Source organism: Equus caballus, chromosome 10, assembly GCF_041296265.1.
Source record: "Equus caballus isolate H_3958 breed thoroughbred chromosome 10, TB-T2T, whole genome shotgun sequence".
Classification (NCBI taxonomy): Eukaryota; Metazoa; Chordata; class Mammalia; order Perissodactyla; family Equidae; genus Equus; species Equus caballus.
In genome coordinates this window covers 71,960,831-71,974,861 of record NC_091693.1, presented here as the reverse complement: position 1 = coordinate 71,974,861, position 14,031 = coordinate 71,960,831, and the positions used below count along the sequence as shown (strand labels likewise).

General features: G+C 37.8%; 1 protein-coding gene across 1 annotated transcript in view; it reads left to right on the top strand.

The window, feature by feature from the left end:
* FRK (fyn related Src family tyrosine kinase) overlaps nt 1–14,031 on the top strand; it is a 99,630-nt gene that overhangs the window by 73,869 nt on the left and 11,730 nt on the right. Inside the window, exons 3-5 of the mRNA XM_001504096.6 lie at nt 5,694–5,857; nt 7,372–7,540; nt 11,940–12,098. Coding sequence (XP_001504146.2) covers nt 5,694–5,857; nt 7,372–7,540; nt 11,940–12,098 — 492 coding nt within the window. The remainder of the gene's footprint in view (nt 1–5,693; nt 5,858–7,371; nt 7,541–11,939; nt 12,099–14,031) is intronic.

Genomic DNA, 14,031 nt, shown 5'->3' with positions numbered 1-14,031 from the left:
TTTAAGAAAGTTATATTGATTTTGGAGGAGTTAAATGTGCTCCTGTCCTTTGTATTTTAATATCAAAAACTGAAAGTGAAATATTTTCCTGTATGCAGGTGACATGATTTTTTTTTTTTTTTGGTTTTCTTGAGGAATAATTGACAAAATTGTAAGACATTTAAAGTGTACAATGTTGTGATTTCATATTTGTATACATTGTGAAAGGATTTCCCACTGAATTAATTAAAACTTCTATCACCTCACATATTTACCTTTTTTTCTTGCTGAGAATAAAAAGTGTTATCAACTGTAGTCATGTGTTATACATTAGATCATCAGACCTTAATCATCTTGTAATTGAAAATTTGTACCCTTTTACTAACCTTTCCCTATTTTGCTCACCAACGTCCTCCCCACCCCAGTCCCCACCAGCCCCGGCAACCACTTTTCTACTCTCTGTTTCTATGAATTCATTTTTTTAAAAAGTAGATTCTATGTATAAGGGGTACCATATAGTATTTGTCTTTCTCTGTCTGGCTTATTTCACTTAGCATAATACCCTCCAGGTTCATCCATGTAGTTGCAAATTACAGGATTTCCTTCTTTTTTAAGGCTGAGTAATATTCCACTGTATCATGTTTTCTTTATCCAGTTGTCTGTCAGTGGGCACTTAGGATGTTTCCATACCTTGACTATTGTGAATAATGCTGAAATGAATATGGAAGCGCAGATATCTCTTTGAGATGGTGATTTTATTCCCTTTGGATGTATACCCAGAAGTGGCATTGTAGATTATATGGTAGTTCTATTTTATATTTCTTTAGGAGTCTCCATGCTGTTTTCCATAGTGGCTGTACTAGTTTGCATTCCTGCCAACAGTGTGCAAGGGTTCCCCTTTCTCCACAATCTTGCCAGCATTTGTTGTCTCTTGTTGTTTTGATGACAGCTACCCTAACAGGTGTGAGGTGCTAGCTCATTGTGGTTCTGATTTGCATTACCCTGATGATTAGTGATGTTGAGCACCTTTTCATGTGCTTGTTGGACTTGTATGCCTTTTTTGAAAAATGTCTATTCAGATCCTTTGCCCATTTTCTAATTGTGTTGTTTGCTATTAAGTTGTATGAGTTCCTTGTATATTTTGGATATTAACCCCTTATTGGATATGTAGTTTGCAAATATTTTCTCCCATTTCATAGGCTGCTTTTTAATTTTGTTGACGGTTTTCTTTGCTATGCAGAAGCTTTTTAGTTTGATATAGTCCCACTTGTTTATTTTTACTTTTGTCACCTTTGCTTTCGGTGTCAAATCCAAAAATCATTGCCAAGACTGATGTCAAGGAGCTTCCCCCATATGTTTTCTCCCAGTATTATGGTTTTATGTTCAAGTTTTCAATCCATTTTGAGTTAATTTTTGTTAGTGGTGCAAGATAGTATCTAGTTTCATTCTTTTGCATGTGGCTGAACATCACATGCAACATCATTTTCCCAACATCATTTATTGAAGAGCCTTTCCTTTCCTATTGTATATTTTTGGATCCTTTGTCATAAATTAATTGGTCATATATATTTGGGTTTATTTCTGTGCTCTCTATTCTGTTCCGTTGATCTTTGTGTTTGTTGTTATGCAAGTACCATACTGGTTTGATTGCTATAGTTTTGTAGTATAGTTTGAAATCAGGGAGTGTGATGCCTCAAGCTCTCTTCTTTCTCAATATTGCTTTGGCTATTCAGGGTCTTTTGTGGTTCCATGGGAGTTTTAGGATTGTTTGTTCTACTTCTGTGAAAAATGCCATTGGAATTCTGATAAGGATTGCATTGAATTTATAGGTCACTTTGGGTAGTTTGGGAACTTTAATAATATTAATTCTTCCAACCCTTGATCATGGAATGTCTTTCCATTTATGTGTGTCTTCTTCAAATTCTTTCATCAATGTTTTATAGTTTTCAGTGTACAGATCTTTCACCTCTTGGTTAAATTTATTCCTAAGCATTTTATTCTTTTTGATGATGTTGTAAATGGGATTATTTTCTTAATTTCTCTTTCTGATAGTTTGTTGTTGGTGTTTGGAAATGCACTTAATTTTTGTATATTAACTTTTTATCCTGCAAATTTACTGAATTTGTTTACTAGTTCTAACAGTTTTTTGGTGGAGTCTTTTGGGTCTTCTATGTATAATATCAACAGATGACATGATTTTATTGTCGTGAACTGGAGATGTCTTATTAGACAACTGGATCTACTGTCTGAAACCCTCTGGTTATAGGGAATCTTAGATTCACAAATCCTCAAGCTTGAATCCTGGCAGTACCACCTACTTGCTTTTACAAGTTATAAAATGGGCTTATTAATACTTACCTTATGTGACTATTATGAGGATAAAAAGAGATAATGTAATATAGTGCTTAGCATAGTGTTTGGTTCAAGAAAAGTGAGTATAACAGAATCTTAAATGGAATTTTTGACTGAGGCTATCAAGATATTATAGACGTAAAATTCCAAAGCCAAGTCCCCATACCTAGAGCTTACAAAGACAGGTACTGCAGCTCTTGGATCCCTCACTTGTTAATGATTTTACAAAGGTGCTAGCAGTAGAAAGGAGGAAGGATTTGGGAGGGTGTTTTGCTTTTAGAGACAGCTATTGGCACATTATGAATCTCTCCTTTCTTCTGAGCGGGAGGAGTGGGACTCTAAATTTAATGAAGGGAGTTTCAGGAAGGCCACGCTGAGAGTCTGCTCTCTGCTCTCTGCACTTGGGAAGATAGAACCCTGGAGCCTGACTCAGGGTGAGAGAAGGCTAACACAGCCTGCAACAGTAGGATAGAGGCTCTTTGTGGCATCCACCTGTCTTCCCAGCAATGATTAGGACAAGGGAGGTGTGAGTATTATCTCAGGACCATAAGTGGAGCTCCTACATGAGCAAAAGTGCCAAGGGGCCAGAAATAAATGGTCTGGAGGAGTTTGGGGTTCTGCCTAAGAGGGATTCTGCCAGAGAATCAAGAGAGACCTATAGGGGAGAGAGTGGTGGGTGAACTGCCACAGAAACAGAAGCTGAGAGGTAATTGGGTGTAGGCAGCCTAGGAAACACCTGCATCTTGGGAAGTGCAGGGGGAGGTCCTGCAGAGATGGGAAAGCTCCAAGCTGCCTGCATGAGTCTCCTTGAGAGAAGAGCCAGCTTGAACATCTTCCAGGCTGGGAGTCTGAAGCTGATCTAGGTTGCTGCCGGTCCAAGTAAGGCCTTCCCCGTCCTTTATCCCCTCCTCTCCCTGCTCTTACCTGGATGCTCAAAACCTGGCTGGCAAAGGGATGGGGAGGGAAGAACCCTAGGCAGAGAAACAGAGGAAGCCACCCACACCCACATTTCCCTCTGCTGCCTTTCAGTCTGAAGCAGGCCTGAGCTGTGGAAGGGGAGAAAATCTGAGATTAAATCAGGTAGTAGAGTGTTTGATCAATATCTTGGGCTGGACATTCTAAGTTTGAGTTGAGATTATGTTTGTGATTTTAAGCAAAAGTAGGGCTATCTGATAGCAAAAAGTGAGAAGAAAAGCTTTGCTGGAGCTTTCATCTACGGGCAGGAGTGTGTTATCCTCACTGAGTAAAATTCAAAGAGCATTGGGAAGAAGGGGAAAGGTGTTATTGCATTATTGTGCTTGTCTGGTTTATTGGTTACATTACATTTGTTGATGCTGTTATAGAAAGGCTTACCTTTAAATTTGTATCGCACATTCAAAGTCTTCATTTTTGCTTGATATTCCACTGGATTTTTCTGGCTTATAATAAATACCCCTAAACCAGCGATCAACTCACTCAGTTATTTTAGAGGACGTTTTCTAACCAGATTTTTCACAATGCTTATCAGAAAATTACTTTGCTTAAAGTTTAATACTGTATGAGTACTGAGAAATTTTAGTATCCAAGGGAGAATTGGGTAGCACTTCCATTAAAAACTTCCAGACTGAAATAATTCATCATGCACCATGATGTAGTATTTGGGGGACTTGAATTTCCATTTGTCCATGAAGTGGAGCAAATAACCTTTTTTTGATATTCTTTTAAATCGATGTATGACACACATAGTGAAAGTGCACATTTCATAAGAGTTTCGTTTGATGAACATTCACAAAGGAAATACACTCATGTAACCCACACCCAGTCAAGAAATGGAATATTACCAACACCCTAATCTGATCCCTAATATCAATAGTTTTATTTAAACTTTTGAATAATGAAACTGTATTTCTGTGTTTGTGAGATTCATTCCTGTTGATGAGTGTATTTACAGTTTATTTATGAATCTGTGTAGTGTTCCACTGGACAATTACACAACACTTTCAGTCCTTTCTATAGTGAGGGAGATTTGGATTGTTTCCATGTTTAGGCTGTTACAAATAATGCTGCTAAAAGCATTCTTATACATGTGTTTTGGTGAATGTATTGTGCATGTCTGTTGATTATGAACTTTGGAGTCGAATTACTATATTCTATGTATGACTGTGTTCAACTGTAGTAGATTATGACAAATAGTTTTCCAAAGAGGTTTTAAAAATTATACTTCCATCAGCTGTGTATGAGAGTTCCAATTATTCCATTTCCTGTCAACACTTGATACTGTCTTTTTTCTTTTTAGCTATTCTGGTGTGTGCCAATTATTTTTTGAGGAAAATGTTGTCTTAGCCATTGGCATGCCTTCAGTTAACCTCCACGCTGGGATTGAGATGTCTTCTACTCCATCTCCTTTCTTTTCATGAGAGCATTGCTCCAACTTGACTGATCATCGAAGCATAAGTTTCTGTATTTAGCAAGGAATTCAGAATATCTAAAACAAGCCATGGAATTAAGTCTTCTTGGCTCTGACTCTGCCTTCCTTGGCCTAGCATTGGCACCAGGTTCCTCTGGGCCACCTACTCTTAGAGTAACGACAATTTTCTGAGGAAAATTTGGGTGCCATTAACAGAAGAAGGGACAATGGTTATAGTGGCAGGCAAAAGCAACAAAATATCTACTACAAGTCAGACAATTTGAAAAAAGGTATGCAGTCCATTTATTCCTCTAGATGCTACAGGACTTACCCTTGGATTAAGCAATTCTGCTGGAAAGCTGTATACATGGACTGCCTGGTTTTATGCCCTGTGGAATTGCTTTTATTGGACTACTCTAGGACATTCTGTTATCAGCCTGCCGTGAGAGACAGTATCATGAATGGCCTTCTAAAATTCTTTATATTATTGTAGGGAAGTACTGAGGACACTATTTATTCTATTTCAGTGTCCACATTATAGGATTTCATGGGAGAAAATTGTCCCTGGTTTCTGTACCAGGAAGAGTTGAACTGTTTCTAAACACCTCTTGTGATTTTATCACATGGATGCTGTGATTTCTGAAACTGATACTGTTTCATTCTTTGCAGTGCTAGATGGAGTCAATTTTATGTCTTGTGTTAATCAAGTATACTAAGGCCTCAAAGCACAGGTTTTTTTAGTGCTAACCTCACTCCTTTATTTTTATCATTTCTTTAGCGTGATTTCCCAGTTCTTTTTTTTTTATTTTGTTATATGTCCTCTGTAAACTTCCTGAAGTCTTTTCTGAAACAATGTTGAGAAATAAGTAGACTTTGTTAAAATTTTATTCCATGGATTGAAACTATCACCACAAAATAAATAAATCTGCTTGGCTTTGGCAAGAAGTTTATTAACTGGACTTATTCTGGGTTCCAGTTTTACATGGCAGGGTTGTGAAACACTACAGAATCAGAAGGCTGGATGAAGGGGGCTTTTTCCTTACCCGAAGACAGACCTTCTCAACACTGAATGAATTCGTGAGTCATTACATGAAAACAAGCGATGGCCTATGCGTGCAACTGGGAAAACCATGCTTAAAGGTGAACTGCTTTCAAACTGTGTTCATTTATTTTTGAAGTTAACTTTTTTCTTTCAGATATTGGAGTATTTGTATGCGACATATCAGTTCAGAAAAAACATCATTTGATTACCTAAGTCATGGATAGGAAAACTACGGCCCATGGGCCAATACTGTCTCACCCTTGTTTTTATAAGTAAATTTTATTTGAACATAGACATGCTCATTCGTTTACAAATTGTCTTGGGTTGCTTTTGCACTGTAATAACAGAGCTTAGTAGTTACAACAGAAACTATATGGCTCACAAAGCTTAAAATATTTACTATCTCATTCTTTTCAGAAAAAATTTGCCAAACTCTGACCTAAGGCAGTCGCTGAAGACAGATAATATTCATCCTTTGCACTAAGACATTGATTTGGTATCTTGCCTGGGGTGCACTTAATGATATGGCAGAAGGAAAAAAAAGTGCCAGAATATAATTCTTACTTAGATCTGTGTTCAAGAATATGGTATTAAATTACCAGGTTCATTATCTGGTTAACTTGTCTGCATCTAGATATCATTTAACTAACTGTTCTAATAGTTGGATTGCTTCACCTGGCCTATTTGGTGGGAGGAAATAACATTAATAGAATTTATCGACATCTATTGTTATTCACTTGTGTGCATGTTTTACCTAAATGTATTTAAAATTATGTAGTTGTCATACAGTGCAGTGGGACAAGCCCTCAGCTCCTGGTCAGGGTTCAGGTCTCACATACTGTCAATGGGACCACCAGTCCTATGTTTTATACCCGGATGATTGGAAGTAGCTTGCCTGATACAAATATATCACTTAAAAATACTCAGGTTAACCAATATTGTTGAATTCTGGTGGTGAAAAGGGTTTATAAAGAAGTTTAGGCAACGTTCTGTGCACTCAAGATGTTGATGACTTTCTGGAGGAGATAAGATAAATTTCCAATAGTAGACGGTAAACTAGACTATAAGCTCTAGGAGGGCAGAAGCATTGCCTGTTTTGTTTACAGAATGGCACAGAGTTGGTGCTTGAAAAATATTTATTTACCAAATGAATGAATGAACAAATAAATGAATTTGAAAAATGATGAAAATTTTAACTATGTGAAAATATATGATACATATAGTAGATGCTATAGGTCCAAGAGTTTGGGAAATAATTGTGGATGAAGTACAACTTCAACTGGGCCTTGAAATTGGGAGGACTTAGCTAGGCTAAGAGGCAGGGAGAAACCGTACCAGACCTGTGTAAGGGAGGCATTGGGTGTGACATGGGACAGATGGACAGCACAGTGCCGGACTTATCAGGATTTGGGAGGAGATCAGGTTGGAAAGGTAATGACACAGATTCTGCCACAATTGCTTTACATTTTAAAGTAATTAGAATAAAATTTATAGTATTTTGTTTTTAAAAACGATGTCTCTCTTTAAAAGTACCCAGACTATTATTTTCCACTTCTAAATTTGTTAAATCTAACTTTTTTCTTACAAGTATTCTCATTATTCTGTGAAACAGGTAGAAGTCCCAGCTCCCTTTGATTTGTCATATAAAACTGTGGACCAGTGGGAGATAGACCGCAACTCTGTACAGCTTCTGAAGCGATTAGGATCCGGTCAGTTTGGCGAAGTGTGGGAAGGCCTGTGGAACAATACCACTCCAGTAGCAGTAAAAACATTGAAACCAGGTATGAGAATGAGAATGTCGAAGACTAAATGGTACATGTTGGTTTTTATACGCTCAACTTGCCACTGTCCAAGAGGTCATGGGACAGCCAAGAGGCAGCAAGCAAGTATTGTAATCACTCTCCCTGGCCCAGGTAACCATAACCTGTGGCCATGGCTTCAGAATGTAAGGCAAGAGTATGCTCCTGGACTCAGGTAGGTCTTAAAATGTCTCCAATGCAAGTTTTCAAAAAGGCATCTCTTCTCTAGAGTTAGAATTCAATTCTTCAATGTTCCTCTCCTCTTCTTTTCCTCTAGCCTTAGGCAAAAAATACTGTCTTTACTGAAAAAACTTAAAAAGAAATCAGTAGAACCTTGGAGCTATTCAGGGAATGACTATTTTATTAAATACTAACTGTGTATGGTTAAAGGTAAAATGGCCCATCGAAAAGACTTCATATTTGAAAATGTAGGAACTATTTTTTCTTCCGTCTTCCTTTTTCCTGTAGTAGAAATTAAAAGTATGCTAAAATCCATATTTATTCAGCCAGGCATTATTCCCTCCATTTCAAAGGTGGGATAAGAGAATTTAGAGAGATTAAGTAACTTTCCTAAGGCTTTGTAATCATATGATCTTGAGTAAATTTTTAAACTACTCTATGCCTCAGTTTTGTCATTTGCAAAATAGAGATACTAATAAGGCCAAACAAGCAGAGTTATTATGAAGATTAAATAAGGTCCTTAGTGGAAATGCTTTGAATAATATCTGGTTCATAGTAAGTCACCAATAAAAAGTATGACTATTATTATTATTACAAAGTCAGTAAATGGCAGAGCTAGAATTTGAACTCACATCTATTACTGTTGCATCACATGCCAGCGAAGTGACATTCTATGAAAGTGCAATGTTATGGTAGTAGCCTCATATCTACTTCTAATAACATAGATAAGAATAATAACCAGAGGCTAGAATATAGTTCTCTGGGGGACCTCCATTATCTACCTAGTCCCGAAGTCTTAGAGATTTAGAAAGTCTCCTGGTGGCAGAACTTGAGCACCTGGATGCTACTGGCTGGTCTTAGAATGTAGCATCACAATTCCCAAACTGTGTGCCAGGGTGCCTTGGGGCACCACAGTGAATTCACAGGGATGCTGCAGGATATTTAAACGTTTTGAGGTAAACATCTTAAATAGCTCACAAACTGCTACACAGTAAGGTAGTTCGCAGTTTCAGGATTAGATCATGTTACATTCCTTTTGCTGACACTGTATCTTTGTGGAGCTGGGTTTTTCGTGGCTGCTGTGATCACATGCAAGGTCCACACAAAAATCAACGTGGAGCAGGAAGTATAGGTCGCAGTGTTCTGTCTGCTTCCAAGACTTGAGAAATTGTGCAGTGCCCAGCAGATGCTTACATCTCTTTAGTAAGTAATTGTGGTTAAGAATGAAATAAAATATTATTTTTGCTTTCAATCTATCTGCATTACTTTTTTAAATGGATGCGTTGTTAGGACAGGAATTCTTCTTAAATTGTTTGGATTTAACCAAGTAATCAGTAGAATTGTTAGGTATTCATTTTGCCTTAGGGGCATCGTGAAAAATGTTACCGAGACAGTGAGGGTGCCGTGAACTGAGAAGGTTTGAGACTCTCTGGTGTAATAGGTAAGAGCACAAAGCTTGGTGTGAAATAAACTTGAGTCCAAATTTGGTTCTGCCTTCTATGACTTCAGACAATGTATTAACCTTTTTGGATCTCCTCCTCTGGAAGTGGGAATTATATTAGTTCTTACTTCATGGGGTTTTATAAGGACAAATTGAATCAAGAACATCTGCAGTGAGTTTTTAATAAATGTTAGCTTCAACAGGCTGCTGACATATGTCTACTGAAGTGCATATTTGATAGTTCAGGAGTCCAGTCTTGGCATTTACTCCTGCCACATGAAACAATGGAGAAACACTTTTAAGTGGCCAGAGGCCACATGAGTTCTCTGGGGGGGACAATCTATTCCAGCACCTGAGATTTGCACAGTCACTGCATCTGCATGATTTTAAATCTGAAGCTTGTTGACAATTGAGACTAAACTTTATTGTCCAATCTAATCATTCTTTTCCAAAAAAGAAGGAGCTAGCTATCCATCCTAACATTGCTCTCTAAGGAAAGCCTTCTGGAGGTTAAAAGAAAACAAAAAATTAGATTTCTTATATTAAAAAAAAAGTGCCATGATAGTTTTCTCTCCAACAGGAATAATTGTTATTGATTTACAGTGTAATAGCAGCAAACAGCCTCGGTGATTGGTTAAATGTCTTCACTTCACTGGGGCCATTAATCAATCTTAGCAGCTATTTATTGCTTAGCAGACTACCATGCAATAAAGACAAACCTGAAATCAACTCCCACAGTAGCTTTGACAGGCAAAAATTAATATTTAATGTTGCATTACTGGCCAAGTTGAGATGGTCTCCTTCGCTGTGCAGCTGGTCAGCTGCAACCTGTGTGGCCGCAGAGCGCTCTGAGCAGCCTTTACCTGCAGAGGCTCCTGCTGTACCGTGGCTTCAGCTCTTATGGATAGTCTGATTTGGCAATGATTTGAGTGTCCTGCATCCCACGAGTTTGATGGCCACCCAAAGCATCAACACGGAAACATATTGTACATATAAATTGTCTGAATGATGATCATAATTGATGCTATGACTGGAAGCTTCATGAATTATAATTTTTTTTAGGAGTGGAGAGAATCTCATTATATCCACGTTTGACCATAAGCCAAACTAATTGTAACAGCCAAGAACAGTCCTTTATTATGGTTTCTGGGCCTCTTTTATTCTCAGCTCCATTTTGCCACTATGATCCAAGATTTTAATCCTATTTGATTATGTAGAGCGAACCAGTGGTTGAGATGGAGTTGAAGGAGCTCAGCATAAAGTGATGGAGAAGAGAATGGACCATTTCCCTCTACTCTCTCTCTTTAAGTCCTTGCCCCTTCCCCTCAGCCCGCGAAAAAATACTTATTGTTGCTCTGTTTGGTTTTCCTAAGAGTATGCATATGAATAATAGTACAAATCATGGTTAAGTCATTGAATATTTATGTGCCAGGTGATGCTATTATCTTGATAATGATTTTGTGATGTCAGTAGGATTATTAGCCATGTTTTACAGATGAAGAAACTGAAGTTCAGAAACATTTGCTAACTTGTTCAAGATCACACAACGAGCTAGGATTTGTCCAGAATCCACTATTTGATCAAGCCTGGATTCTGAACTTCTAGACTCTTGAAGGGCTTACCAAAGGCTAAACTGCCTAAATGCTTTACATGAAATGATCTACAGGTCACATGTAACTTGTCTTAACTGCATGTTAATAAACAAATCAGAGTATTAGCTTGGAATGTCAAAGCTTATCCATGCCTGGGTTCAAATATTATTTGTGAAGTCTTCAAAACGAGAGGGTGATGAATGCAAATGTCTCTGAGCATCAGTGGAAATGGTATTTGCATTATCCATAGTGAATACTGACCTGTGAACTGAGAGTATTTCTTCAATTACAGTAATGCCTCTGAAACATCATATCCTAAAAGAAGTGAAAGATTTTAAAATTACTGATGAAATGTAAAGTCCAGGTATCCTTCCTCCTGTTAGTTTTATTTGATGTTAACTACCTGGCACTTTGCATGGTGAGTCAGAGTTTAGCCATTTACATACAATTCAATTATAGATGAGCCTTTAAAATAGGCTTCAAAGTTGTCTCCCTTATCGTTTGGTCAAGTTATTAGGACTCTGACTGCAGAAGTATTAATACAGGAGAATATGTTGAATATTAGCTTCAAGTTAGACATATAAGACTGGTGAGAAAAACACTAAGTTTGAGGGTTGGCCCTTGAACGTTTTCTGCTTGGCCTATACTGTATGTCCCTACAGAATTAAGGATGCAAATATGGGAGAATTTCATTGCTTTAGGATTGTCATCCAGCTCTTTCCACAGTGGGTACCAAGGGCAGGGCAGCTATCAGCCTTCCTTTGATCCTCGACCAAAAAGCTCTGGCTGCAGTAATTAAACACCCAGTGTCTTCCCGTGTTCATGTTAATAGAATGTCTTCTCTGTGTGTTCTTAAGATGCCTGCCTTGCTTTATCAATTAGAATGTCAGTCTCTCCTTTTTCTTCATTTTTCGTATGGACCTGAATCAACCTCTTTTCACCTACAGGTCATAACACATAAGCTGCACACCCCCAATGCACCAACATGTCAGTAATTAGGTTGTCCTGGCTGAACTGATTCTCTTCTTTGATAAATCTGGAGATTTGTGACACTGATGCTCTTACTTCACTGAGAGGCAGGAAGCAATCTTGGTGATTCCCACCAGGCTGCTGTGAGGATAGAAATGCTTCAATAACAGAAAGTGATTTCTCCCTCTTTTTGTTTCAGGTTCAATGGATCCAAATGACTTCCTGAGGGAGGCACAGATAATGAAGAACCTGAGACATCCAAAGCTTATCCAGCTTTATGCCGTTTGCACTTTAGAAGATCCAATTTATATTATTACAGAGTTGATGAGACATGGAAGTCTGCAAGAATATCTCCAAAGTAAGCTAAAGACTTAATAAAAGGAAAAAAAAAAGAGGAATTTGGTCTAGCTACTCCTATAAATGCCAGTTTAGCAGGCCTTCTGTAACCCAAAAGATATTTACTATGTGGATATCTGTGAGAATGAGTGTCTTAACATTGAATTGCTCAACTACTCTTTAATAGAATATACACTACGTACTCAAAGGGGGGAAATATTTATGTAGTGGAAGAACAAATTGTTCACAGAAGGCACATTGGAGTATTTAAGTGTAATGTGGAAAATTGAAGAATAGAGGTTTTGCATGGTGCTGTGTTTCCTACAATAACTAATTGAACATTATCAGTCATGGACCAATATTTTTGATGGCCCAGAATTGGGAGGCGTGGAATACTTTAGGAGAATGTCTTTGCTAGTGTTTGGCAACAGTGTACTTGTTAGTGTTTAAAATACTTCCACTGCTAGGTTACATTAGAATTTTCAGACTAAAAAGCAGAGATAAACTACTGCTTTATTTCTACATCTGTTTCATATAGCCAGAGAAGACTTAAGGGCATTGTGAAATTTTGATGTTTATTACAAATGAATAATTTAATAAGCAACAACGTAATAAGCATTAAAATGAGATGTTCAAAGTAGTGGAGATCAAGTACTGAGAGAATAATTCGTGCTTAAAAAAGAGACTTTTTCTAAATTTTCTTGAAATTTGAAAGTGGGATCGATAGAATGTATATAGGTAAAGAGAGGTGAGAATAATAAACAAAGATATCAGAAAGATAAAAGTATTCTCTGATTTCAGGGTGGCTTGTGAAGCTGGTGATATTGAATTGCAAAACTAGATAAGAAGAGCAAAAAACATAAGGCCTGTTAAATGCTGTTAAAGACAAAAGTATGCCTAGCTCCCTTGCATAAAGACATCACATTTAACAGCATCTGAATATTTCACCCACCATAGCAAGACCAACCTCAGCCATTGACCCCTTTTGCTTTATTCCCAGGGAGAAAAGTACAGAAGCCATCATGGTCATCTCTAACAAAAATGCTTTGTCAAGGTCACTTATAACATTCACACTGTTAAATCGAATAGTCAATTCTCAATCCTTAGATCTGTCAGCAGTATTTAGTTCAATAGACACTCTTTCCTTCTGGAAACATTTTCTCCATTTGGCTTCCAGGATGCTTCAGTCCGCAGCTTTTCCTCCTGTCTTTCCTGTGGGTTTTTCTCGATCTACGTGATTTCCCTCATCTCCAAATCTCTCAATATCTTGGAATTTTCCAGGTCTCTTTTACAACATCACTAGTTCCCTTGCCAATCTCAACCAGTCTTATTGTTTAATAACATTTATGTATTAGCAATTCCCCAAATTATATACCTCCATTTCTTTGGTCATATATCCAACTGCCTTCTTTACTTCTCCACTTGAACACTGTATCAGTCTGGGTAATGTAGCTATGATGCAGTAACAAACCTCTCTAAATCCTAGAGGCTTAGCACTAGTGTCTATTTCTTGCTCCTGCTACATATGCAAAATAGATTGGCTGGTGGCTCAGGTCTTGTGATCACCTTGGCAGGAGCAGATGTGACTAATCTCATTCTGGCTCTTACAGCTTCTGACCAGGGTGACAGAGGTAACTTCTGTGCCCTTTTCATTTGGCCAAACCAAGTCAAAGGGAGTAGGGGAGTACAATCCTCTAACGTGCTTGAAGGGAGGAAAAAATAAATGTTTATGAACCGCCCTGATTTATATCACATATGTCTATTAGACCTCTCAAAGCAACATGTCCAAAACCTGGTCTCTTATCCCCAGTAATCTGCTACTCTTGTGGTCTTCCCATCTTTGATAACATCACCGCACAAGCCTAATATCTTGGAGTCCTCTCTCCTTCTTCTCACGTCCTATATCTGACCAACAAGCAAATCTCCTTGGCTTGTTTTCCAAATATATCCAAGAT